This window comes from Agelaius tricolor, unplaced genomic scaffold (assembly GCF_023055355.1).
Source record: "Agelaius tricolor isolate 1412-34295 unplaced genomic scaffold, bAgeTri1.0.p SCAF_20, whole genome shotgun sequence".
Classification (NCBI taxonomy): domain Eukaryota; kingdom Metazoa; phylum Chordata; class Aves; order Passeriformes; family Icteridae; genus Agelaius; species Agelaius tricolor.
In genome coordinates this window covers 2,815,422-2,843,036 of record NW_027269280.1, presented here as the reverse complement: position 1 = coordinate 2,843,036, position 27,615 = coordinate 2,815,422, and the positions used below count along the sequence as shown (strand labels likewise).

Here is a 27,615-nt window from a genome sequence, read left to right as displayed (position 1 = left end):
AAAAGAACAAAACACACCGCAACAGCGGCTTACGGGGGCGGGTGGGCAGGATGCGGCTGCCCGGGGGGAAACCTGCCCTTCCCCGGGGCGGAGCGGGGCCTCCCTCTCTCCCTCCCTCCCTCCTTCCATCGCTCCCTCCCTCCTTCCCTCCCTCCTTCCCGCTGCCGCCGCCGGAGCGGAACCGAAAGCGAAGGCGGCGCCGGGCAGCGGCGCTCCGGCCCAGCGCGGCGGGGGCTGCGGGGTCCCGGGGTCGCTCCCCGCCAGGTCGGTGCTACGGGAACGGGCGGGGAGGCCGGGCGGGCCCGGCCGGGGGATGCGCCCGCGGTGGCGGAGACAAAGCCGCGCCCGGAGGGACCGGGCGGGCGGGGGCGGCCGAGCCGGGGATGGAGCGGGGATGGAGCGGGGCTGGGGCTGCTCTGCGGGCGGCGAACGGCATCGCCCCCGGACGGGGCTCTCTCGCGGCGGCCTGTGCGGACACCCCCGCGGTGCGGGCTCGGTGCTGGCTCGGTGCTGTCATTTCCCCATCCCGCGCCGTGGCCGCCGGGCCCCGCGGACATCCCGGCCCCCACACGTGCCGCGGTACCGGCGGGCGGCGGCGCCCCGGGCGCATCCGTGGGACCGGGTGGTCACACCGCGTGTCCCTCAGACCCCACGGGGCTCCTGTCCGGGGGTTGAGGGCCGGGATCGGGGGTGCCGGGGAAAGATAGGCCATGGGGTTGGGGAAGGGAGGGGTTTTTAAGGTCAAGGGACAAGTGAGAGGGGATGGAGCTGGCGGAGCGACTGTGTACAGGGCACGGGTGTCATTAGAAGCCACAGGTTGGGCTGCTGCGAGTGGCAGAGCGTGGTTCGGAGGTGGATGCAGCCCTGCAGCCACGTGCACGGCACAGAGCATCAGGAGCATGAAGGTAACAGCCGAGACCAGGAGCAGAAGTGAGATGACCACGGGCAGCTGGTGTGATGGAGCTGTGGGCTGGCTGCAATGCTGCAGGGGCAGAAACCACCCCTGGGGACAGGACCGGGGGACCGTGCTGGGGAGAGGATGTGTGGCAGCTGTGGGCGCCAGAGCTGCCTTCATGGCCCACACCCACAGAGACAGCCCCTCCCCTGAGGCAGAGACAAACCCCAAAAGCCCATACCTGAGTGTGCTGTGAGGGGGATCTGTTCCAGGGAGGTAATTTGGAGGAGCCTTTGCTTTCAGCTCTGCCTTAATGTCTTTTAAGTGGCGTTCACAAAGTGGAGAGCTGCTCCAGTTTCCTCTCTTGTGGGCATTGTGGGCTGGAGCTGATGTTTCCAGGAAAGCTGGGACATGTTTGCTAGTGCTGGACAAGGTGATGGAGATGCCCTGAGCTTATCCAGGTCCATGCTCAGCACCATCTCTGGAGCTTAGGCTCTTTTGGGATGCTCATTATATATTGCTTCAGCAGTATTAGGCAGTATCCTCATAATTATAAAAGAACCTTGGTAAAGATGTTTTTGTGATTCCTATTGAAACCTGCTGCTGGGTGTTCTGACACTACAATGCTACCAGCCTGGCTTTGCATTTTTTTCCCCCAGTTCTTTCCACTCTGTGTTGGCTGGGCCAGGCAGTGCAGGAGGCTCTTCCATTCACCCTGGGGATGATGAAAAGCTTTGCTGCTTGGGCACAGGAACCTGTCCTAGATGGGGCATGGGTGCCTGTTTCCAGTATCTCATAAATTTGGGTGTCCTCTGACTTCTAGAAAAGCTGCTGAGAGATTTTTTTTCCATTAAAAGTCAGGTAGGGCATGCATATGGTCTTTGTATACTACAGTGACTAATATATTTCTGGCAAGGTCTGTGCTCACCCGTAGGAAGGGAAACTGTGATCGATGCCCCCGTTGCTGCAGATGACACCACTCTTGGCACGGGCACTTCCACCGCTGACCGTGACTGGGGAAAGCAAAATAGCCACTGGACTGTGCCCAGGGAGACCAATAACTGCCCCAGGCTGGCCCTGCTTGATTTATAACCAACCTCCAGCAGTAGCAGGGGAGGATCTCTGAGAGTAAAATCAGCCCTGGTTTCAGTGTTTTGAGTTCAGTTTTGTTCTAAACAGCTGAAGTTGGGATTTGTGAGCTGACCCCCATGGGAGGATGGATGGAGGGGTCACTGCTGAGCTGCCACCAAGTCTTACTCCCTGGGGAGGGTCTGATCCTGACACCGTCTCTGGCCTTGCCACAGTGACAGGTGTGGGGAAGGCGAGTGTGCAGCCCCTGCAGCTGGGTAGAGAAACAGCTCCGGGGAGGGAAGGGCAGGCAGATGCATCCCTATGCTCTGACTGAAATCCCTGCAGCCAGTGCTGGCTGCCAGGTGTCACCCTCTGCACTTGCCTGGAATGGGGCAGCGTGTTCCCCTCCGGAGGTGGCCGCATCCAGCAGGGCCCAGGCGCTCTGGGCAGAGCTGGGGCTGCCGAGGGGCTGTGAAAATCCCTCACCCTCATGGGGGCTGATTCCACTCCCATTCGCTTCCGCTCAAGCCACGTGGACGCTGAGCGAGAGGGAGAGCTGCTGCCAGGGTTTCACAGACCTCTTTTCATTTTAATATCCCTCTCCTTGCTGAATTAGATGCGAGACTGATTGCTTCGATAATCCTGCTGCAGCCGCTATGGGTTATATATGGATTGCAGCCAAAAGCTGTGCCGATAAATCATTCCTATACACCAGGCTGTTATATTTCCTGAGGATTTTGTGGGCATGTGCTGGTCCCTTTTACATAAGGATCTGCCGGAGTTCATACCAGAATGTGCTGATTTTCCCCAGGCAAGGCCCCGGATGGGTTGGTGAAGCCAAAGCCCCCAGGCTGTATTTTCTCTCTTTGGGATTACTGCCCTCGTTTCAGCTATTTTACTTTTCTCTCTGACTGGGAATACAGCTCCTCTCCACCTCCTCCTCCTCCTCCTCATGTGCTTATTAAGGATAACAGGGCTGTCTTCAACAGTGTGACCCCACTTCTGGGTTTCTCTCAGGCGAGGCGTCATCTCGGCAATTTCTTAAAACCCCATCCTCTGACCCTTTGCACACATGCAGAGGGAAAACCCCTCTGATTTCCCGCTTCAGATGACGTTACGATGGGGCTTGGATGACTTTTAGTTTATAGAGCCTGGGGAAGCCTGCTTGAATTAATCAGACTTGATATGTTTATCCTGGTCAAGCCAATTAACTCCCGCCAGCCAGGACAGCTCAGCTCTCAAGTGTGACTGAGGCTTCATAACTCAATTTTGCTCAAGTCTGGCAAAGTTTATCAGGAACCCTTGGAAACAGGGATGCAGGCGATGCTCTGGGGGCAGGCTGGGATGTCCAGCTGTGCTGTGGCACCGTTGGGGACTGGTGTTGCTACCAGTGATGTTCTGGGGTGGTTTCATCCCAAGGCTGCCCCGATGAGCTGCCTTTTTTGGTGCGGCTGCAGAGCACGGTGAGGGTAGAGGGCACAGCATTCCGGATCAGCTCTGGCTTCAGGGCAGCTATTTATATGTGCCCACTGGAGGGGTGCCCAAAGCAGGCCAGGCAAATGGCCTCGAGATGCATCCCTGTGAATTCAGGATGAATGGGGGGGGCTGCCTGTTTGTTTTAATCCATTTGGGAGTGCATTAAAACACGCTGCCGAGTGCTGCCAGCAGCACTGCGGGGGGAATTTGACTTGGCTGGTGGCTCCTGGCTCTCTCATCCAGCAAAGCCCCATCCAGGAGTGGATTCAGCCCCACGAAACTCAATGTTTCTGGAATAGTTTGTCCTTGTTGCTGTTCGTTGGCTTATTTATAGCCTCCCCATCCCTGTGCTTCTCCATGCCTCGGAGCAGCGAGCGGTGCCGCGTTGGCTTCAGCTCCAGGCCGATCCCACTTGGGCACAAAAGCTCTGGTTTATAGATCAGTGTTGAAAACAGCAATTAGGCCATTGTGAAGCCTCGAGGACGGGGGAGACGATTTGATTTCTGTACTTGACCCATAATTTCTGCTGGGCTGATTCAGAGTGGTTGTGCTGCGGGTGCAGCACAGAAACTTCAATGGAGATGAGTGGAGCTAATTTTAACCGGCCGCCTCGTCGAGGTGTGGGAACCAGGCAGAAAAACGCCTCAAACCCTGTTCCTGCTCCTGGGCTGGTTGGCTCAGGATATTTTTTTTCACTTCCTTCTGTGGCAACTTGTAAACCTAGAAATTAAAAACAGCACCAGTGTTGGGGCAGGGAAGAGCAATGGTTTACAGCCAACCAACCACTGAACAGCCCCAGGTGCTGTGGAGTGCCTGCCATGTGTGAATTAACATAATTTTCTCCTCTTTTTTAATTATCACTTAATTATTTGATGATTTAAAAATTTTTTGTTGTTGCTAACAGTTTTCTCATTTATCTCAAGGTTTGGGTACCTGAGTTCTGCACAAAAAGCCACAGGGCAAGGAACAGAAATCACCAGCAATGATGGGCTGTGGGAGGAAGCAGTGAGCCAGGGGGCTGGTCCTGCACCCCATGCTTGGTAAGTAGGTCCTTGTGCCCCTGAACTGCTTTGTCTGGGGGGATTTGGCAGAGATGTGCCCACTTTGAGCAGTAAAGTAGAGAACTCAGTGGTATTTATGCCGGTATAGCACAGTTCTTTATCCTGCCCCTTTAAAATAACCCCTTTGGAGAATTTCTATAGGAGTTGATGGAGTTGTTACTCCCTGGAGGTGTTTAGATAAAAAGGGTGGAAGGAGCAGAGGTGGCAGCTCGGGGTTGAGGCTGGCTCTGGCCTGGGGTCTGACCCATGGTAGGGTGATTGTGCATCCTTATGCCATCCTGCACTGCTGCCCTTGGCTTCACCATTCCCTATGGAATGAATAAATCAATCTGTAGCACAATGACCAGCAGGAGATCCCGCTTTCCAGAGAGTCTGGCTAACTCTCTATCCTGTGTTTGCAGGCACATCTCCCCACCACAGCATGGCCAGGATGAGGCCATCGGTCCCTCCACGCCACCACGTGTCCCCAGCAGCTCACCCGCCCCACAGCCCCTGTGCAGCGCCGGAGGCTGCGGCCGCCGAGCCCCCGCGGCCCTGCGGGACCCCCCGGCGCTGAGCCCCGGCCACGGCAGCATGGCCTCGCTCATCGTGGTCACCGAGCACGAGGCCGCGGGGAGCGCGAGCGAGGAGGAGATGGACGTGCCCGGCACCGAGGGCTTTGGGGACGGCCGCAAGCTGCACCTCTCCGGCCGCAAGCTGTCCCTGCAGGAGCGGCCGCAGCCGGTCCGCTCGCCCGGGCATGGCGACGGTGCCAAGGAGCGCTTCATCTACCCCTCCCTCCCCTACTCCCCAGTGACATCCCCACACTCCTCCCCACGGCTGCCGCGGCGGCCAACGGTGGAGTCCAACCGTGTGTCCATCACAGGATTGCAGGTGAGGGGGAGGAACATTACAGATGAGGGGGAGGAACGTTACAGGTGAGGGGGAGGAACGTTACAGGTGAGGGGAATGAACATTACAGATGAGGGGGAGGAACATTACAGGTGAGGGGGATGAATGTTACAGGTGAGGGGAATGAATGTTACAGGTGAGGGGGATGAATGTTACAGATGAGGGGGATGAATGTTACAGATGAGGGGGATGAACATTACAGGTGAGGAGGATGAACGTTACAGGTGAGGGGGAAGGAACGTTACAGGTGAGGAGAATGAGCATTACAGGTGAGGGGGATGAACATTACAGGTGAGGGGGATGAACATTACAGGTGAGGGGGATGAACGTTACAGGTGAGGGGGATGAACATTACAGGTGAGGGAGATGAATGTTACAGGTGAGGGGGATGAACATTACAGGTGAGGGAGATGAATGTTACAGGTGAGGGGGATGAATGTTACAGCTGAGGAGAATGAGCATTACAGGTGAGGGGTCTGAACACTGCTCCTGCAGTTCTCCTGGCCCCATCTGCCTGGATTTTCCCACAGTGGCATTTCTTCTCGCTTGTTTTTTTTGGGATAAACCCCCACAGCATGTCTGCAGGTGTGTGGCAGGGGGCCCTGGGATATCCTGGGCCATGGGGACAGCTCTCAGGGATGTAAGACCCCAGCTCACCGGTTTTTGAGCCTTTTGCTGATGCCACAGCTCTCACGGCTGTGTTTGATGGAAGCCAGGAGTGTAGCGCAAGTTTCTTTCTTTACTCCTTAAAAAGAAAAAAACAGAGAAATTCACTGAGATCTAAAGAGAAAACAGGCCTGCCTCCCCCCAGCCTGACAGAAAACAGGCAGCAAGTGGCTGCTTTGCCCAGAAGAAATAAAATTACTCGGTGCCAGGTCGCCAGCATTAAACCCTTCAGGGCTCTCCCTGTCCCTCTCTCTGTTCCACATGAGTGGACAGGACAGGATCCCTGCCCAGCCATTAACGTTTGCAATTAGCCCTCTATAAACACACCCGTGTGTGGCTTGGTGGGTGGTTTTGTGGCTCATGAATCAAAGCTGCCCCACGGGAGTGCTTGGGCAGAGCAGGACAGGGTGTGAGTTTGCAGAGAAAGTTGTGCAGGAGATTTAAAAGGACAAGAGCAAATGTGAGCAGTTTTATGGCTCATGCCAAGCTTCCCTGCTCTCTCCCCACAGGACTGTGTGCAGCTCAACCAGTACAAGCTGAAAGATGAGATTGGGAAGGTGAATATTGGGTTGGGGTGGGATGAGGGGTTTTTGGGTTGGGAGGGTGTCAGGCTTGCTTTCACTTTCCAGTCATGGGAATGCTCCAGAATAGGAGCAAGTCCAGCCACTCACCACGGCAGCTCTTTGTTGCTCGCTGTTCTGTTCTGAGTGGTGCCATTGAATTGTATATTTTTAAAATTATTACTAATTTTCCCCCTTCCCCCTCCCTCCCACACAATGGGGCATTTGAAGCTTTTCTTTGCTGTCAGTGTGATGTCAGACTATACACCCCTGCTCATCCCAGATCTCCCACCAGCTCTGTGATCCCTGTGGGGTGGGATTGTGGAGGAGCCTAGAGCCCGGGTTGGTGATGTGGGTTTTCTGGATTGTCCCTAACATGTGCCCCATGGCTGTGCCCCTCTCCAGGGCTCCTATGGGGTGGTGAAGCTGGCCTACAACGAGGATGATAACACCTACTATGTGAGTAGCACACAGCCCCAGAGCCTGCAGCAGGGCAGCTGGCAGGGGGATGGATCCCCTCTGCCGACTCCCTGCCCCATCCCACGAGCCACATTTTTATCCTTGACTTGCTCAAATTCCACATTTATTCCCCTTTTGCAGGCAATGAAGGTTCTCTCAAAAAAGAAGCTGATGAGACAGGCGGGCTTCCCCCGTAAGTGGCAAAAGCCTTTTGGCTGGGGGCTGTTTTGGGGATCCTGGGGGATTGTTCCCATCTGGACACATCTTTGCCTTTCCTCAGGCCGCCCACCGCCCCGTGGGGCCAAGGCTGCTCCCGAGGGCTGCCTGCAGCGCCGAGGGCCCATCGAGCAGGTCTACCAGGAGATTGCCATCCTGAAGAAGCTGGACCACCCCAACGTGGTTAAGCTGGTGGAGGTGAGTGCTGGCCTCCTTCCAAAACTCATCCTTGAGCGTGATGGAGCCTGAATGCTGCAGGGATGGGCTGGGTGAAGGGGAGTGACCCCAGAAGGGAGCAAGGGCAGGTCCTGCCTTTGGAAGAATTTTGTGTTTTCTTTGGTTTAGAAGGTTTTTTATTCTCACCTCCCAAAAGATTTTTTTCTTTCCTGCTCAGAAAGGGAAATGCAGAAAAATGTTTCTTCTGTGGAGGAAACAAGTGCTGAGACAGGTTTTGGGGAAGAACTGGTGTTTGTGTGAGTTCAACAGTGCAGCTGCCTTGCCCTACACCCACTGCCTGTATGAAACAGTCCAAAAATCAAGAATTAAGGATGTGCAGGCTGGAGTTTATTTGGCTCATGAGTCAGATGATGCTTCCTGTGTGTTTTAAATATTTGCTTCCTTGAAGTACAGCTACATCTCTGTCCTCTTTTTTTCCCTACTCTTGTGGGTAGAAGCTCAGAGATGAGCAGACCGTGCTGATGGTGCAGATGGTGCAGAACTGAGATGGCTGCTAAATAAAATATCACAATGCTTAATTTGCAAGGCTTCCTTGGCACTGTTTAATTGCCTTTTTGCTTGTTTTTGCAGGTCCTGGATGACCCCAGTGAGGATCACCTGTACATGGGTAACTGCCTGCTGCCCTGGGTGTCACAGGGGTGGGGCAAAAGGTTCCCACTGTGTTTTGGAGGAGCTCTGTGTGCAGGGCTGGGTCTCTCCTCCACTGTGGGCATAGCCTGATGTGCTGGAGGAGGAAATGAGATGCAGTCTGGGTTGTGAACAGAGATAAGAGTGCTTTATAGCACTTTATTGGCATTAATTCGACACCAGGGCATGCTTTGCCATGAGAGGCACCAGCATTGATGTTCTCAGCTTTGAAGCTGGAATGATAGAAAGCAGTTTCATTTCTCTGGCTTTGGGAAAAGGCACAAGTTAATTACCCAAGGTACAAATGAGCCACATCCCAACCTGCCTGGCAGACTGCAGTTGTTGCTTCAGGTAATTCACAACTTTTGAAGAAGGCATTTTTTTCTATCATTTATGTTCAGCCTGTACTAGTGGAGGATCATGTGATGCCTTCATGGCCAAGCACTGAGGTTTGCCCAGGGTGTGGGCTCAGCCTTTTTGGTGGCAAACTGGGGGTTTTTGTGTGCCATGGAGAGCACTTCACGATGCTGAAGCTGCAACACTGAGACGAGAGTTGGCAGCATCCCCTCAACTGAAAACGGGAGCAACCCAAATGCCACGTGCCTTGCATAAGGAAGCATCTCCTTTTTAAAAATGACATATTATTTTTAGAACTTTTGTCATTAAAATAATTGCTTTTGTGCTGAGGTTGTGCTCACAGGAGCCACACCCTGTAAGCAATCTGTAATCACCTTCTCTTTTGTGTTGCAGTGTTTGAGCTGGTGAAGCAGGGGTGAGTACTGAATTCCAGATTTAATCCTACTATCACTTGAACATCCAATGGGTCTGTGGGTGGCAGAGCTTGGCCACCCAAGCTGGGAATGGGGTGCAGAGGTGATGGGGAGGTTCATGGCTGGGGCTTGAGCTTTGAGTAGCATTTCCCTGGCCTGGTTACAGCTGAGTACACCCTGTGTGCTGTGTGCCTGTGTTTGGGGTTGTGTGCTGTCACCAGCCAGTGACAAAGCCTCCAGGCCCTGTTTCAGCACATCCAGGTGGGGAATGAACTCTGCTCTCTGTTGCCTTCACAGCCCTGTGATGGAAATCCCAACCTTGAAACCTCTCAGTGAGGACCAGGCTCGGTTCTACTTCCAGGATCTGATCAAGGGCATTGAATACTGTAAGTGTCTCTGCAGAAAGGATGGGATTTCTTATTTTGGGTTTTTCTTTGAACACCTGGAGCTGGTTGTGGTGTTATCAGAAAGAGCCACGCAGAGCCCTCGTGGCTCCCTTGCTGCAAACCAGTGCTGCTGCTGCACAGTCATTGTCCCTCTGCTGCAGTGCACTATCAGAAGATAATCCATCGGGATATTAAACCTTCCAACCTCCTCGTGGGGGAAGATGGACACGTCAAGATCGCCGACTTTGGAGTCAGCAACGAGTTCAAGGGAGCTGATGCCCTCTTAACCAACACAGTGGGCACTCCTGCCTTCATGGCCCCAGAAACCCTCTCAGAAACCAGGAAGATCTTCTCTGGAAAGGTATTTCATAGCAATTTGAATGGTTTTGGGCTAACCTTGCACAAACAGAAGTTTTGTTTTAGATTTCACTGTGCTTTTTTCACTCTGCAGGCTTTGGATGTCTGGGCCATGGGGATCACACTGTACTGCTTCGTGTTTGGGCAGGTAATGAGATGGATTTTTCAGTGCTGTTGGTGTCTAGGGGGTTGGTTGGTGCTTCCCATGTTCCAGGTAAACAGTGGGACTGGCACCTTGTGTCCCCATTGAGCTGAGTGGAGATGAGGATGTGTGGATGGAAATGGGAAACCTTTGCCTGTCCCTGGGATGTGTGCAGCCAAAAGGGTTGGGCTTCTTTTCTTCCCCAGTGGAAAAAATTCTGGTTTTGGGCAGATTTTTTAGGAAAGGAGTTCTTTTAGTAATTGGTAATTTTGGTTAAATGTTTTTTTCGTTGAGTTTAAAAGTAGACACTGATATAATTGGAAATCTTCTGGAATTTCCCTGTAACTGGATCTTTGCTCTCCTTCATACCCTGTGAGATCCTGATGCTCCTCTGGCTGCCCCACGGCTGCCTCTTAAGAGAAGTTGTTGCTTTCCTCACTGGTCTTTTTCTTTGTGGTAGTGCCCTTTTATGGATGAAAGGATCTTGAGTTTACACAATAAAATCAAGACCCAAACGTTGGAGTTCCCAGACCAGTAAGTACTCAAAAACAAAAACAACCCATCCATCCTAATTTTACAGCTCATTTGAGTTGTTTCTCAAGCACTGCCTGGGTATGGCTGGCCCTGCTCTTCTGTGGTTTTGCAAAATTCAGGCTTTGAGTTGGTCTCTCCCTGCCCTGTAAATGTGGGATCGCACTTCACATTGCCTCAAAAGGGAATATTTTGCATTTCTGGGGGTTTGGAGAGGAGGGGGTGTACAAGAACCCAGAGCTGCCACCCTGTTGGGGCTGGAGTCGAGCCCCTCTGCCCAGAAGGCTCATAGTAGCTGGCACTGGGGTGAAGAACAGAGGCAGCACCCATCCCTTTCCCCATCTCATCTCTCCCTTCTTCCTTCCACAGGCCAGAAATTACGGACTTCTTGAAGGATTTGATTACACGGATGTTGGATAAAAATCCTGAATCTAGGATTTCGGTCCCAGAAATCAAGGTACTGACCCAGCTTCCTGGTGCTGGCTGTGCCTTCACTTCTGTTGGGTTCTCCTTGCTCAGCTTTTTTTGGGAGTCAGTTTGATCGCGCCAGGCTAGGTCCTCCCCCTGTGCCCAGGGCTCCTGGGCAGGTAAGTCCCAGCTCCTTCCCCTGCTCCGGGACCTGCTCAGCTTTGGGACCTTTGGTGCCTATAGAAGTGGCAGGCAAAAGGAAATCCCCTGAGTACAGTATTTCCTCTGCTACCAGGAAAGTACTGTGCAACAGCCTTTCGCAGGAGATTTCTGGTCCTTCGCCCCTGCAGGAGCCTGGAAGGGGCGAGAAGCTGAGAGAATGGAGACCAAGGTAGGGGGAAAGGATTGCGGGGGAATTGTGGAACCTTTTGTGCTCCTCCTGCAGCCGACCGAGTCACCAGGTGTGTGGGCCAGCAGAAACAGGGGTTCTGCCCTCAGGCATGGATTAAACCAGCTCCAGGACGAGGGCTCAGTGGGTCTCCCCATCACTGCTGCTTGTATGTGTGGACTGGAATAAATCTCTCCTGCCTCCTGGTGCTGTCTCATCCATAAGATGAGTGAAGATAGGTGTCGTTCCCTAAAGCCCAGAGATGCCCAGTGCTGTAGGTCACCCAGGTTATGGCTTGGTTTGTAGTTGGCTCTGGACAAACCACACCATGGCATTTTCTGCTCTGAGCTGTGCAGTTCCTGCTGGCACTCAGGTGAGCTGGCTCACCAGTGACATGGCACAGCCCTGCCCTGCTCCCTGGCATTCCAGGAGCATGTAGGGGCCATAGCTTGGACAAGGAGATGCGTTTGCCAGGCTTGTGTTGTTGTTTGAGTTATGAAAAAAGGGAAATCGTTCCTGACAGGCTGTGTTATTAATTGAAGTTGCACCCTTGGGTCACCAAGAATGGAGCAGAGCTGCTGCCCACGGAGGATGAGAACTGCACCCTCGTCGAGGTGACGGAGGAGGAAGTGGAGAATTCAGTCAAGCACATCCCCAGCCTGGCCACCGTGGTGAGTACAAAGGAGCTGATGGCCTGTTGGATGCACAGTGGGGTCCACACTGCCTGCTGGGGCAGCCCTGAGCAGCTGAAGTTTACTGCTGAAGGGCAAAAGCATTGAGCAGGATTAGAGCCAAGACCTTCCCTCTCTTGCAAACAAGTGCTGCAAGACACTTGAGTGTCTCAGGGTCTCAGCAGCTCACTGGACATGGCCATACCCCACAGTGCAGGGGAATATTTTAGAGCAGTTTCAAAGGTAACTGTCAGTGGGTTGATGGTCTTCATGCTTGAGCTGGCTGCCTAAATATCACTGTATTTGCTCAGGGCAAAAGAGCATCTGGTCCAGAACCTGCCTGTGGCCAGGAGCAGATGTTTTGGCCAGGCACAAGGAGCTCCTGCCCTGTTCTGCCTGTCCAGCCAGAGGGGCTGTGGGAGGTTCCTGGGATGGAGATTTTATCTGGGCCACGATGTGCATCAGCCCCCGCCTGGAGCTATTTTGGTGACTTCATCTCATCTCTTTTCAAGCTCGTATTTTTATTCTCTGCAACCCACTGTGGTGGTGAGAACCACATTGTAACCCTGTCCTGTGTAGAAAGTGAAATCCTTTGTGGTTTTGAACCTAATGATTTCTTTGGGTGCCGCCAGCCCTTGTGTTAGCAGAGACAGCGAGCGACCATTCGCAGTTCCTGGCCTGGTGTTACCTGCCTGTAGGCACCCAGGCTGTGATTTTTTTGAAGAACAGGTTTGCCTTTGAGAAGCCCCTTTTCCATCTCATGGCTGTGCCCACATCTGGCCTCATTTCTGGAGCTCTCTCCCTTTTGGATGCCCTGCAGAAATCTCACTGACCACAGCTGTGTGAACATGCAAATGCACCTTGTGCTGCTCAGGCTGAAAAAGCAGATGTTGTCTAAAGAGATCACCATTGATGAGGGGTTTACCCCCTTTTTCCTGTTCAGAGGGGACTTGATCAGTAGGCTCAGTGCTCCTAGCCCTGTTGGAAATCCAGGTGTGTTCAGCACAGCTCAAGGCACATCAGATTTTACTGCACCTCTTTGACTCTTAGATAACACAGTGCCTCCAGGCAAATGTGGTATTTTCAAATTTGCATTTGATCTTCAGAATTACCCTCTGGTGCTGATCTTTGTGCAGCCAAGTGCAGGCGTTGACGCTCCAGTATGAGATTCACTCACGTGGCTTTGACTCTTAGAACACCCTCGCCTTCAGACACAGAACAGCTCCCTGTGCGCCCTGGTGAGCAGATAAACGAGGCACAGAGGGATGAGAAGCAACATCAGATGAAGTCAGGGCTCTCAGGGATGTCCCTGCTGAGGCAGGGTCCAGTGCTGCTCACCTTGATGTCTGCTCCCACCAGCACAATAAGCTGGGGATGCCAGGGAAGAATCCTGACACATCTCTGTTCCCACTGTCTCTGATTGGTAATTTTGTGTTTTGCAGCCAAAGCTGGACAAATGGCCAGCTTTCAGTTTGGTTTCAGGTAAACATTAAGGTAAAACTGTGCCAGTTCCTTCCCTTCTCCCTTTCCAGTGAATTATTTTGCCAGGTAATAATGAAGGACTGGGAATTTGCAGGTACTGGATGCAGCAGTCAGTAAAACCTACTTCTGGAGAGGAAAGAAGCCTCCCAGACTTGGCTTTGCTCTCCTTTCCAGCCTCTTACACCTGGTGTGGCTCTCACCTGCAAGGGTTTCAGATGAGGATACAGCCCCTGTATGAAGCAGCTGGGAACTTGCAAAGATGCTTCCTTCTGATTTCTGTTTATAGAGAACTTTGACTTGTTTTCACTAGATTTTTAATACTTGGGCATGCAAGCTGGATGTTCCTGTTGCTCTTGAATGAAGGGGAAGCACCCCAATGAACTGCATTCTGGTTTTGCAGATCTTGGTGAAAACGATGATCCGGAAGCGATCCTTTGGGAACCCATTTGAAGGGAGCAAGAGGGAGGAGCGGTCATTGTCTTCCTCTGGGAACCTGCTGCCGTAAGTGTCATCACCTCACCTCGGCCCCAAAAGACCCCAAAAGCAGCTTTTCCTGATGCTCTGGGGGAGAAATTAAATAGTTGGGTTTTGAAATTTTCATGGGGGCCATGACTGCAACATTCACACCCCATCTGTCTGATCTGTAACTGCTTTATGGGATTTTGGTGACATGGAGTATCCTGCTGTTCTGATGGGATGAGAAACATCTTTTTATGGCACTTGCAGCCTGTTACATGGGGAGAGATGACACATGCTCAGCGTCCCAAAGGTCCAATGCAGAGAACGGGCAGAAACTGGTGTCTCATGGCCTCCTTTCCCTTTTTCTGAGTCACTCAGCAGCTGTTTTATTTCCTTTGAAAACAGGAAACAAGGCAGTGAAGATAACCTGAAATGCAACGACTTGCCCAACGTGGGAGAGGAGGAACTTCTTTCTTGAACGTGGACTTTACGGTTCTGCTGAGCAGCTCAATCCAGGGCACGTCACCAAGCGTGCGCTGGGGACGAGGTGACCAGAGCCCAGAGCAAACACAGCATGACATGGCGCTATCTCAGTACAATGCTGGATGTAGAGCTCACATAGCAGCATGTGTTATCACACCTTATCAGACATCTGATTTTTTGCCATAAACATGGAGCATCTCCGAGCACTTGGGACTGCTGACTTCTGGTGGGAGAGGCGCTGGCGGCCAGCGGAGAGGTGAGCGGTGGTGGTGAGCAGCAACGGGGCTTTGCAAAAGAAAACCCACAGCAGCCAAAGGAAAATGCATTTGGAGCTGCTTTGAGCTGGTTTTAATGCCAAATATTGCAGGGACTGATGCCAGCAGCCCAGGGGCACAGTGCCCATGGTGTGGCTGTGGGCACGTGCAGAAGGGTGACGCTATTGCCAAGTGGCATACACAGCAGTAAAACCAAGCACATGGGTGCACTTTGAGAGTTCACGACCTACCAGGAATGTTGTTGCATCTATTTCTTGTAGTTCTGGTTTGTTTTTAATTGACACCTTTTTAACTGCATGGGAACAAAGAAAAAACCCACCTGTTCAGCTTTTTAAAGAATGCCTACCTTTGTGAGCCAAGTTGTATGAAACAGCATCTTCAGGACGTTCAAAAAGTGAGGTTAATTACCTCCTCAGGTAATTAACACCTTTCCAGAGGCCTTGGTGTGACCAGGACTTGGTAAATTAGGTATTCAGTGTATGAAAGGAAAAGGTATTTAAGGGCTTAAGTTCAGTTTGAACTATTTTTGCTGCAGACATGAGTGAAAGGTGGTGTTTAGAATGTTTTAAACAACAGAAGAAGCACTAACAGTTTGTTTCTAAATATTTTACTTGATCTAGGTAGATATACTATAAAATATAAAATTCAGGGTAAAATCCTTCACTTCCATGTACATTACATGGTTTACTACAATTAAAAATAATACAACTTATGCTGGTTTTTAAGTATAGACTTAGGGCTTGCTTAGAATTTAAGATCTTAATGATTAGCTAGTAATTTTCAAAGAAGCATTTGTTTTCCAAACTCTTAATCTGGATTCTGGGGCCAATGCTATGTATTTTTTGCAAGTTTGTTACCAGTAATTTGTGAATGCCTGTGGATCAGAGGCTTGTTAGTAAATTAAGTGTATATCTAGTTAATGGATTGTTTCTTACGAAGAGCTCTTTCACCTTCAGTCAGATTACTCTGATTATTTGTGGTGCTTGTACAAAATAATAATCTGCCATGTGGTGGGAGAGACTCTGGTGTCCAGACTCACTTTCCCAAGTTCTCTGTGCTTGAACAAAGCTGGAGAACGAGGAGCCAGGGTTTGCCTGAGGAAAGGGGTTACGGTAAGTACAGTTGTTTTGTGGCTGGAGCATGGGACTAGGGGGGAAAAGGTCTGATTTTTTTCCTTTCTCAGTCTGATGTGGTTGTGTGACCTTGAAAGAGGCATTGGATGTACCTGACAAGGAGGATTTGAGTCTCCCAAGCCTGTGAGGGACTGATAAGGTGTAATTCTTTGCCCTCAGGAGGAAGGCACTAGGAGACTGCCAAGTGTCTTGTTTAATGGTAAGGTCTCTGCCTGTTAACCCTGGCCATGGATGCCCTGCCTTTAGCAAGTGACCGTTCCCTTGTCTTCCTTTATTTTATCCTGCACAGCACAAGTAGCAGCGTGCCAAGGTCCTCGGCCCCGCTGCAGTCAGACTTGGCCTGGTAATTCCTGGTTAAGGCTGGTTTTTGTTAGAGCCAGGACAGCATTAGCAAGGGTGCAGATGCCTACCCAAACTGTCCCTTAAACCTTTTGATCACCTGAAGCGATGTTCCCCCTAAATTGCAATTTATTATGGAAGCATTGTGCTGCTGGCCTCTTTCCAAAGCCAGTGAGGACAGTTGGTGGTTTAGGAGCAATACTATGGAGTTTGGAGCCATAAGACATGCACTGTTTTCCTCCCATTTTAGTCCGAGGCTATGCCAAAGCCCTGCAGCTTCAGCTATGGGAAAACCAAACAGGTAACTTGGGGGCCAGCACTATTGCAGCTGCCTGCTCCCCCTACACAGGACTTTTCATTGTGGAAATGTGTGTGAGTGGGCAGCCTGGTTCTCTAACCCTGCAAATGGACTTGATCTGCCAAAAAAAAATGTAAAAAGCTAGGGGATCCAATTCTTTGTAGGTAGTGCATAGTAGTGTGTGTGTGGTGTGTTTGCTCGAGGTGTGTTGTAGAGATCTCTGTGCTGCCCATCCCTGGTTGTGATTTGTCAGGTGAGACAGTTTACATTGACCTAACAGGTCTGCCAGGTTTAACACAGCTTCTCAACAGCTCTACCAGCTCCCCAGTGCCCAGCCAGTCCCTGGGCCTCAGATACTCCCACTGCTCAGTGGCTGACTGCCTGCATGGGCTTGGTTCTAAAGGATGCTAAACTCAGCACTTCCCCAAGGTGCTCTCCAAACTGAGTGTCCCTCAGTGCAGGCTCTGCTGGGGCTGCAGCCAAATGCACATTTGGAAAGAAATGCAATGTGGATTTTTCTGGTTGGTCAGCTCTGTTGAAAGCATAAAGTGTGGCCATATGAGGGAGATCTCTCTAAATGCATGACCTGTTAGAGAAGCTGTACTGTGTATATAAACCTGCTCAGTTCCCCAGCTGCTGTTCCTTAGTAGTAATGCTGGCTTTCTCCTTATAGTGAAGTGAACATTTTGCTTGTGCCTTGGAACTGGGCGATAGCTTGATTTCCCCAACTCCCTTCCTTCCAAGCAAGCCCGGTGCTGACTGTGGGCTTATTGCTGGGTACTAAGCCTTTTTGGCTCTGAAAGCACACAGGAAAGTGCTAAGGGGAAGCCAGGCCTCTTATCTGAGTAGTTTTCCATGGTGGTCCCCTCTTACCTATCAGGCAACTGATCTGTTTCTTTTCTAAGGTCCTGAACTATTCCTGATTTTTATACTGTTTGTTTAATGACCAAGGCTTGTGTTTCACTCCTACCCCTTTATTATGCATTTAACTTTATCAGGTGTATCAAGTTTAAATACTGTGTATTTACCACTTTTAAATTATATTACCTAAGAAGAAAGAATAAACCAACAACTAAGTGTTTTTCCACACAGGTGTTCAAGCTTCACTGTACAAGTTGAAATAAATGACATGCAACCAAACCCAGAGTTAGTTGATCAAGTGGAACCATTATTCTGTTTGAGTGGTCTTTATCAAGCTGTGAGAGTGTGGTTGTTGGAAGAGGAATGTGAAAGCACTCTCCTATGAGTGAAGTCTGGTGCTCTACCATTACTGGGGACCTTGGGCAAGGCTGGGACCACAGCAGCTCGAGCACTGTATAATCCAAACTGAGCATTCACATGCACAGACTGGAATGCCCTTGGAAGGGCACTCTTTGAGCTGGGACACAACTTAGTGCTCAACAGCAGCAGGCACATAAAGAATAAAACAAAATGATAATGCTGTGGTTTACCCACTGGGCTGCTGGAGAAAGGCAGCCAGGATGCTGGAGGTATGGAATAGATCCTAGGGCTCAGTAACACCAGAAAAGGTTCAGAGAAAGGGAGGACCTGGACTTTGTGAGTCAATGTGATCACTAGAACTGCTCAAAGCCAGGTGAGTATAAAAGCCAACAAATCCACCTCAATTGAGTTGTGTAAACTGCATTAAATGCAGCAGACCAGACACAGGGTTGGTGTGGTGGTGAAAAGCACGGAAGGTGTGCTAGGGAATAACAGATCTGATCTCCCAAGCAGTTGGTACCAGCACTCAGATAAAGACCCTAAGATCTTGGCCTTTGACTTACAAGTCTTTTCCCTTGGAGAGGGTTTAAGGCAACAGACATGGACAAGGTGTCAGGAGAATCAAGGCAGAGCAGCTGTAGTTGCAGCAGCACTTCTGCTGAGAGAATGAAGAGGCAAAACCCACAGAGCCCTGGCTTTGATCGCCCTCCACTAACACTTGGTGTGTGGGGAGAAATGAACAATCAAAACCCAGCCTGCAGAACTTCAAGAGGGCTGAGGGAAGGTAGTATTTTATTAAAGTAAATTTTAAAGTAATAGCATAAAAATTAGACAAAACAGAAGAAAAGTTCTGAAACCAGTCAGCCATTTATCACAGCACAATGGAACCAGACTCTGCTTTATCTTGGTCCGTGGCCACTGGAGCTTGAAGACCCCAATGAAATAGTAGGTACTGGCTCAGCTAATGTTCACAATCCTTCAGGGAAAGACAAGTGACAACAGCAAGGAGCTGCTGTCCCAAGGCTGGGCTCCTCCTGGCAGCAGCAATGATCAATCTAAGGAAGAATCTGTGCCTATTGTCCTGTGCCCTCTGCTATCAGTGAGCTCAGGGACAGAAGGACTGGTAAAATGATGATGCCAGAGCTGTCTCTGTCCCAGGCTCAGCCAGTGTAGAGGTCTGGCATAAAGTACAATTTTCCTTCTGTGTTTAGTGCAAATAACCTGGAAAGACAGCAGACAAGGAGCAGACCCAGTTGTTCACCCTGGGACTGGCTCCCAAGTAGTAAAGAATAATGAAGATTGTCCCTTTCTCAGTTTGGTTCCCCACGTCCTCCCAGCAAGGAGGGGGTGGTCTCGTGGCAGGGTCAAGGAATGTTGCCAGCAGCGGTTTAGAGCAGCAGTTGGTCCTGCAGCACCAGGAGCTCAGGATTCTGTTCCATATGTCTCACCAACTCCCTGCAAGGATCAGAGATTACAGTTCTCTGCCAGAAGCTCTTCTTTCTTCCCCTTCCAATCACATAAAATCCTTTGCCCAGGCAAGCTACTTCCTGTTACTCAGACTTTACTCTTCCAGTGGTATGAGGTGTTTTGATTGAGAAATCTGCCCTCTGCAGCCACATTTCCCACCAAGCACACGGCTGTAGGGCCGAGCTCTGTCCTCAGCACCAGTCAAGCAACAACTAAATCCTACTGACCAAACAGATCATTTGATCCCTGGAGGGAGCTGTAACTGTGGCTGTCAGCACTCTGGTCTCAGAAAATACCAACCCATTGAATGATTTTTCTCACAGCTGCAGGAACCCTGAAAGCCAAGAAGGAAGGATTTGATGGGAACAGGGCTATTCCCTACAGCTCTTAGAAGGCAAATGCCAATGACTGCAACCCAAAAAGGAGGTGCAGTAGGAGCATGACAAGTTCTTGAACATATATTTTCCTCTCCAAGACTGGTTACCCAGGAAACATGACAATATTTGTTTCTAGTGCTCTTCCCTGCAGCAGCTTTGAGTTAAAAATTAGCTTCTCTGATGAAGACAAAGTTTCCTTAGAACTGCGGTTCCAAATCCCCATTTGATGTGGACTTTCTACATCCTGTTTCAGAATCTCTGTGGAGTCAGAGGAGGAAGCAATTCTGCCTTTACCCTGCCTTCATTGATGCTTACCAGTTCATAATCCTCCACGTATTTGTACTTCTTCTCCCGATAGTAGTATCTCTTCTTCATGCAATACAGAACAACAATGTCACACAGCACTGTTGCCTAATGGAGATTGAAAGAGTTTAAGACAGGGATCCTCAGAGCTGAGGCACTAATCCAGAATCGAGTCCAAGTGCAGACAGTGTCACTTACCACACCAAACAGCGCTAAGCCAGAGCCGATGTTAATCATGGTAGGAATTACATCAAATTTTCCTGCCTAGAAGACAATTACAAGCCTGAGCATGCTTTTCAGCATCTCTGAAAGTTCTGAAAGTTCTCAGTTCACTACAAGACCTCCAGGAACTGTCACCCTACCTTTCCAAACACTATGATATCAAAGCGGATGCCATAAGCTTTGACAAGCGTCCGTGATTCAGTGCCATCACTATTCCTGTAGTATTTTGCAAACCTGCAAAAAAGATAGGTCAGAGCTTAACTGGAAATTCTGAGGTTGCTTATGTGATCATGCAACATCCAGGTGTGTTCCCCATCCCAAGAGGATGGACTGAACATTGGTACTTCCAGACACAAGCCTCAAGTGATGGAGATTTCATGCTGGCAAGCTCATATAGGAGAAAAACCCAAAGCAGGTGAATTCAAGACAACCGTGAGCACCATAAAATGAGGAAACTTGCAAGGCATAGGAAGGGGAGAAAACAGCTTTAGCAGGGGAGCAGAAGGACTAACAGGAAGAAAGCTACACGAGAGAGGCAGGCAGGGGCTGCAGGGGACCAGGCAGCCACGAGAGGGCAGGGCCGGGAGCACCGCGCGGCTCGGCCCGACACACAAAAGCTGCTCCGTGTTCCACACTGGGTGACAAACCACAGGGAAAAGGGATGAGAACAAATAAGTGAGATCAGACTTACTCCGCCAAGTGGTTGACTAAGCCAGGAGGAAGTAGAGAAGAGGATGGAAGAGAAAAGGAAAGATTGGTAAGGGGCTGTACCAGAGTTTGAAATTAGCAAGAGCATTTCAGATCCAGCTGTGACATCCTCCAGACAGTCCAGACACCCCGATACCTGCGGGCCTGGCACCTCCCAAACATTCATTTGTGCTCTGCACAGCTCCTCCGCAAATTCATCCAAGTTCCACCCAAAAATCCTAAGCGAGATTTTGTGATTCTACAAATAACAGCCCTGAGCTGTGTTTCCTTACAAGCAGGAATCTTGCAAGGACCTTGGCAAGGTAGCTAATCTGTATTTAATATTATAGTCTGAGTCTGGATGCAACCAGCTGCCAGCTCTGTGCTGGTGTTTTACTGGAAGAGCTGGACTTAGCTGTACTGGCCAGAATGTGTATGTGATACTCCTGGTGCAGATATGGTCTTCAGCTGACAACCACTTTTACAGGTGAGTTTTTGCCCCAAGCAGAGTGAAGGACATGCTTCAGTCTCCCAACCCCACCTCAGTCCCCTCAAATTCTGCCCTATCAGCACACCCTGAGACAGTCAGATGTCTCATTGCCACCCCATTGATCAAACAGCCACCAAAAAGCTGATGGAAACATGTCTCAGGCACTCTGACACAATCACTGGAGCTTCACTGACCTCCCCGCTCTGCTGTGGTTTGCACACAGTGAGGATCCCACCTGCTCTGTCTTACAGCATCAAAAAAGCTCTCCAGGTTTTCTTCTCTTGCTCTCCAAGCACCATCAAAAACCCCAAACTACCACAAGTGCCAGTGGCAGATGGAGCTGAGGCACGAGGTGCCCTCCACAGCCACATTACCTGAAGTTGTAGCCGGGTGAGACGGTGTGGGCAGAGTCCTTGTTGTCGAGGCGCCGGAAGGAATATTTTGGCACACAGTGGGAAGCAGCTCTGTCCAGGTTGCAGTCCCAGTTGATCTGCAGTGCCATCACTCCACCCTGGAGGAGAGGAGGTGATGGGCAGTCCAAAGTGCACGGCCAGCCCAGCACCAGGCTCTCTGCTGACCAGGACCTGATATACTGGCTCTAATCCCAGGCTCAGTCCAACAATTTTCTGCTGCTACAGACCTTGCACATAACCCCACCCAAACAAAGCAAGGCCAATTATTGGTTAAATAGAATTCACTCCAGTCCCTCTGGCCAGAGCACTCTCCATCCTGCAGCTCATCTGTGTTCTGTGGCTCATGCCACAAGGCAGAGAAGACAACCCCTTACCACTCCTTTTCTAAAAACAGCTGAAGCCCAAGAGAAGGGTCTGCCAAATACCTCCACAGCCATTTCCTGGAAGTCCTGCCCTGCAGCTTCAACTATTTTCCCTAAACGGAAGATAGGGCAGAAGGGATCAGTCTGGGCATCATAGATGCAGTTCTTGAGGTAGGTGGAGTTGATAGTGGGGAGGATGTTTCGCCTACAGGAGAACAGAAAGAGAAGAGTTGTTGCATCCCCTTTACTGCCCAGGAGACCAGACAGTGTGATCACCCTCTCCCTATTTACTTGTTGAAGTTGAACTTGCGGTACCAAATGTTGTTCTTCACCAGAAGGGTGAAGTTCTCAGCTTCTCGCAGGAACGCTGGCCTACAAAACAAAAGGGAAACATAAACAGGACTCTGCAGAGTTCTTGGTGCTCATCTCTTCAGCTTTTCCCAAGAGCATGTCAGTGGCAGAAGCATCAGCTGTGTACCACGAGCCTGCTCTCAGGAGGGGCACTGTGGAGTAGGAAGACAGAGCACTCACTTGGGTACGTGATAGTCATCCTCCACAGGGCACCACGCTAAGACTTCACAGGTCTTGATGCTGTTGTTGTATGGAACACACTCCCCAGTCTGGATGCCTGGAAAGACACGTGCATGGAGGTGCTACTGAGCAAAACCAGGCAGTATTTGGCCTCTGACACTCCATATGGTGAAAGCAATTTTCCCAGAGGTGAAGTGCCACTACCAAAACCCACATTATCTTCCATTGCAAGTGTAATTTCAGAGAAAGAACCATCAGGTGCTCTTCCTGAGTCAAATCTTCATCCGTGTGAAATACTGCTTCAGGGACTGAAGGCCATGAAAAAGCTTCACAGTTTGCTAACTCACCAAAGCCCACATCTACCCAAAATCCACCCAACACAGTCCAAGTTCATCTGGTCTAAGTCCACCAGAAGAAAAATCTGAGCTTCTGCTTCAGTTCTCTTACATGTGAGAGAAAGAGAACAAGGAGACTGAAGTGAAATGGTGCTTCCTTCACAGCAGGGAAGGCACAGCACAGAGGCACCACAACCCAGACTGAAAGGAGCTTTTGCAGCAGGTTTCTTACCACTGCTGTGGGTGCTGACATATCCTGGAACACAGTTGTTCTTCACCTCACACTTTGTTTGATCGTCTGGGAGCTGGAGAGGAACAATAGTTACATAAAACTCTGAGAACCCTCTCCCCCACACTCCCACCCACAGAAGGCAGGAGTAAAGCAGATTCTGCACCTACCTCCGGGCAGCGGCCCTGGCTCTGGTTCAGTGTGAGGATCACATTGGTCATGACAAACACAGTGTTCTCACCCTGAGCATGCAAAACAAGAAGGAAACTTAGGAGTGACAGTCTGCAAAGAGCATCCAAGGCACTGCAGCAAACATCTTTGTTGACAGAGCCCAGGTGGCCCAGCAGAGGGGACTTGCCCTGGACACTGCTGGTGCAGCACTAAAGGAGCAGATTCCTGCGTGTATTGCCTGGTGCTGCTGTGTTTAGCCACAGGAAGGACGTGGGACTGGCAGCTCCTTCTGTCCTCCCACTCGGCCCAAAGTTCCTCATTCACATTATGAAAACGGAGCTCACACAGCTCCTCAGGGGAGTTGTAAGGCAGGTGCAGAAATAGAGCTCCAGCTGCAAGTCCAAGCCAACTCCCACCCTTTCTTTTTGCTATCTATCAGTCAGGAATTTGCCTGGTCCTGTTCCTTCAGGGAGCATTATTTTCATTACTTTACTTTCACTACTTTCAGATCTCTATGACTCCAGATCTGTCATTGCTTCCGCTCCGCTGATACGCAAATATGACCACTCAGCCAAAATCTGGCTAAATCTGTCTTTTTTTTCTGCACCACATGTCATGCAGACAGAGGGACCCATGACCAGCAGCTTGGCTGTGCCTGCCCAGCCCGAAGACCACCACATAAGGCCCACACAGCACAGATTCCCACAGATACAGCAATCAGTAACTACAGCAATGCTTCCTGCTCAGTTCTGCATCAGGTGATTTGCAGGCTGTTCCTGTGGCTTCTGCCAACAGCTTAACTTGGGGTTGTTTGCTTTAGAAAGCAGTAAGAAAGATGACAAGTCGTTATTGTTGCAGCTTCTTCCTGACGCCTGCAAAGTCCCCCTCTGGCAGGACTGGTGCTGTTGCAAGCCTTTGTGGGCACCATGGACAGTGGGATCAGTGCACCCTCAGAGAAGGAAAGGCTCAAGAAGAACTTAGAGCGCATTTGAGTACCCAAAGAGGGCTTATAAAAAGGAGAGAGGGGGACTTTTTACACAGCCAGACAGTTATAGGGTAAGGGGGAACAGTTTTAAATTAAAACAGAAGATATTTAGATTAGATATTAGGAATTCCTCCCCGTGAGGGTGGAGAGGCCCTGGCACAGGTTGTGAGAAACTGTGGCTACCCCTGGATTCCTGGAAGTGTTCAAGGCCAGGTTGGGCAGGGCTTGGAGTAATGTGGGCTAGTGGCCCTGCCCACAGCAGAAGAGTGGAACAAGAGATTATCATGGTTGCTTCCAAACCCAAACCATTCTACAATTCTACACAAGCACACACAGATGCACTTTTCTTGGAACAAGCTTCCCCAGGACGGATGCTCAGCATGATCTGCAACAAAGCAAAGCTGCTCCAGCTCTCAATGGACTTTTGCAAAGCAGTAGCTGCTTGTTAGAAAACCTTCTTTCTGCAAGTGAAAGTGATTAATACCTGAGGAGGGATGACATAATCAGCTACATCCCAGATCCTGGCCCCCAAGGTGGTTGTGTTTGTCAGTGTTACACCCTTGACCTTCGTGGTTACAGAGCTGACCACAGAGTCTGTTTCCTGGTAACCCTTTTCCCACAGAAAAACCCACCTGAAAGAGAAGGATTACAAGAAACAATAAATAAACACCATAACTAAGTTCGGGTTGGAATTTCTCCTTTTTCCATATTACCTGAAAGGGCCATTCCAGACAGTTTCACAGCTTTTCCTTACAAAAGGGTCACAAGATTGGCAATCTCCTGTCTGATTTTTGGGGTGATATTTTTTACTTTCAGACTGATTTGCAGGGTCTAATTTGCTTTTGACAATCACCTCCTGAGATGGTCCCACTCTTGAGGGGCCCTTGGGCCATTCACTTAAAAGTTGGACCTGATCCTTGTGGGGTCCTTTCCAACTCGGAATATTCTGTGATCCTGTCCACAACCCCAGTTAATGCCGTTCGCTGAGCTCCGGGCTCCCCTCAGCCCGCGCTGCCCTCACGGGATCGATCCCTGAGGGCCCCTGAGGGAGGGGCGGCTCCCGCCCTCAGCCGCGGGGCTCCCGGCGTGGAGCCGCCCGCTGCCCCTCAGGGCGGCCGGGCCGGGTCCCGCCGCCCTCCGCCCGCTCACCCGATCACATAGGCGAGGATGCCGAGCTGCACGGCGCGGTTGATGAGCCCCACTTTGCGGCTCCGGATCAGCACGATGCGCGGGGTGTCGTACTCGAAGAGAAAGCTGTGGAGAAGCCCGCACAGCGCCATGGCGGCGGCCGGGACGGGAAGGCGGCCGGGACGGAGCCGTCCCGGGCCGGGGCGCGGCTGCCGCAGCCCCACAGCGCCCCGAGCCGCCCGCCGGGCGCTCCCGCAGCCCCGGGGCCCGGAGCAAACTGCCCGAGGCCAACGGAGGCAGCGGCAGCCGCGGACTTTACACGGCTGTTTTCACAGAATCGTAGAACCCACTCGGTTGGAAAACACCTCTGAGATCACCGAGGCCAGCCTGTGACGGAACACCACGTTGTCAAATAGGGCAGAGCACCGAGCGCCACGCCAGTCTTAAACACTTCCAGGCTCGGTGACTCCAACCCTCCCTGGGCACCCCGTTGCAATATTTAATCACTTTCTGGGAATAAATTCTTCCTAATTCTTCCTAATGTCCAACCTAAACCTACCCTGGCACAGCTTAAATCAGTGCAAGGACCAAGAAACTGCCTGCAAAAGAGAGCAGAGCATATTGAAAACTCACCTTTCCATCCACAGTGACCAAATTATTTATTTATCCTCTTGCAGAATTAATCTTTGCTATAAAAGCAAAGTTCATGTACCTTCTACCTTGTTCTGAGATACCGAACACAGTCCTTATTGTAGAAACATGACTATACCCCTCATAAGAGCAGGTGAATCATCAAGAAGAGATGAAGTGAACTGACAAAGTGGCAGTGGGAATTTCAGGCAGTACAAAACTATTAAGACCTTTTAGTTCAGCTATATATTAGTAAAATGCTTAATTTTTTACAAAACCAGCCAAAACAAAAAGGACCAAAAGAAGTGGAGAAATGATAGGAATATAAATGAATATTCGGTGTAAGTTTCAAAAGGAGAATTGGTTCATATGCTAGAATAGAAATGCATAAATGCTCACAGTAGTGTTTTCCCACTCTAGATATATAAGATGCTGCCATATGAATATTAACACAATTAATGCATTTTTCAATTGCAGATATAAATACAAGTGGCATAATCTGCCAGCAATATATCTTAAAATGTATGTGGGAAATGGAAATGGCAAACTGCTGGGTTAGCTCAGAAAGAACAAAGCTTTGTTGAAAGGAGTGCAGAACACACCTGTTACAATCCTTCTCACCTTGTTTCTACAAAAATAGAATGTGTCTAAATAGAATAAAAATAGAGAATAGAAAAGGTGTTGGAGCACAGATCAATTTACCCTGAATTTGCTGCTCCTTGGATGTACTCTGGCCTTACACATCATAGCACAAAGCTACTCACACAAGTTCAGGGGAGGAGGTAGAGGAGGCAAGGCCTGCTTGAAGCTAAGAGCAAACAGGAGGGCAAAGCCCCACATTTTAATTCCAATAAATAAGAAAGAAATGCCCGAAAATATTACACAAAAATGGTAAAAGTACTTTTCATTGTAATTCCTTGGTTCAAGCTAAAAAGAGCAATACAAAGAGAACCCACTGGGCTTTTCAGAAAATGCTTTGTGTCACTGGAATCATCTAAAATGAGAGTGTTTGATCTGGCTGGACCATGAGGCCTTCAATGGTGAGTTATGAAACTCACTCAGTGGCCTCTTTCCAGAGCCTCACAATCCAGGGCTGTAGAAAGCTGACAAGGCTGGGGCAGAAAAATGCTCAGCACATTTTTTAGGTGATACATCTTTTGAGATTCCTTCCTTCAGGGTCATGCTTTGAGATGACTTCTGGCTTTCTTCAGAGTGCAATCAGACAGCAGCAGGTGCTGAACCCAGTTCAGGTTGTGATGTGCTGCCCTTTTTTCCTTCAGCAAGAGCTGCTCATGGTGCTTCTGAGTTGGTTGGCATTTGCCACAGCAGCACCACTTTTGGCAGTCTGGAGAAGAGGCTCCTTGTCTAAGGGTTAGCCCCAGCTCATATTCTTCATTCTGATGGTTCTCATGGGACTCACCAGTACACATCGGCTCAGATTCTTCATTTTCATGGTTCTCATGGGACTCACCAGTACACATTGGCTCAGATTCTTCATTTTCATGGTTCTCATTGGACTGGCTGGTGCAGCAGCTTGCCAGCAGCACATTTCACAGGGTGGCTCTGCAACAACTCCCAACATAAATCAAAGCAAACAGCATTTGCTACTTCATCCAACCACCAGAGGATTTTCAGCAGGGATCCTCCCCATTGGGTTCTGCACTTGACACAGCACAATAGGGATAATGATGATGGATCAGCAGGTCTGGAGGAGGATTGTTTTTGTGTGTTGCCATCACCCACCCCAGCGAAGCCGAATCGACACCTCACGAGTTGTTTCAAC

The 27,615-nt window shown here is 50.3% G+C and overlaps 2 protein-coding genes across 3 annotated transcripts; one reads left to right on the top strand and one right to left on the bottom strand.

Annotated features, from left to right (window-relative positions):
- Positions 1-105: 105 nt before the first annotated feature.
- Positions 106-17,421, top strand: CAMKK2 (calcium/calmodulin dependent protein kinase kinase 2). The gene is made up of 18 exons (XM_071445044.1): positions 106-264; positions 4,366-4,482; positions 4,905-5,376; positions 6,570-6,617; positions 7,026-7,079; positions 7,221-7,272; positions 7,360-7,493; positions 8,103-8,139; positions 8,910-8,931; positions 9,227-9,315; positions 9,477-9,676; positions 9,767-9,820; positions 10,275-10,348; positions 10,715-10,802; positions 11,049-11,144; positions 11,684-11,812; positions 13,695-13,795; positions 14,159-17,421. The coding sequence occupies exons 3-18, from the start codon at positions 5,077-5,079 to the stop codon at positions 14,229-14,231; spliced, it is 1,551 nt and encodes a 516-aa protein (XP_071301145.1). The 5' UTR covers positions 106-264; positions 4,366-4,482; positions 4,905-5,076; the 3' UTR covers positions 14,232-17,421.
- Positions 17,422-18,277: 856 nt separating this feature from the next.
- On the bottom strand, positions 18,278-25,986 carry P2RX4 (purinergic receptor P2X 4). 2 transcript variants are annotated; one of them, XM_071445046.1, is made up of 12 exons: positions 25,224-25,977; positions 24,559-24,706; positions 23,089-23,160; positions 22,922-22,994; positions 22,355-22,451; positions 22,115-22,195; positions 21,887-22,028; positions 21,423-21,559; positions 20,012-20,105; positions 19,848-19,913; positions 19,662-19,757; positions 18,278-18,957 (listed from the first exon to the last, which is right to left on the bottom strand). In XM_071445046.1, exons 1-12 carry the CDS (start codon positions 25,352-25,354, stop codon positions 18,925-18,927), a joined length of 1,170 nt encoding a protein of 389 aa, XP_071301147.1. In that variant the 5' UTR covers positions 25,355-25,977; the 3' UTR covers positions 18,278-18,924. The 2 variants fall into 2 exon arrangements, with proteins under 2 accessions (XP_071301147.1, XP_071301146.1); XM_071445045.1 differs by lacking the exon at positions 18,278-18,957 and having other exon boundaries at positions 18,967-19,757; positions 25,224-25,986.
- Positions 25,987-27,615: the final 1,629 nt, after the last annotated feature.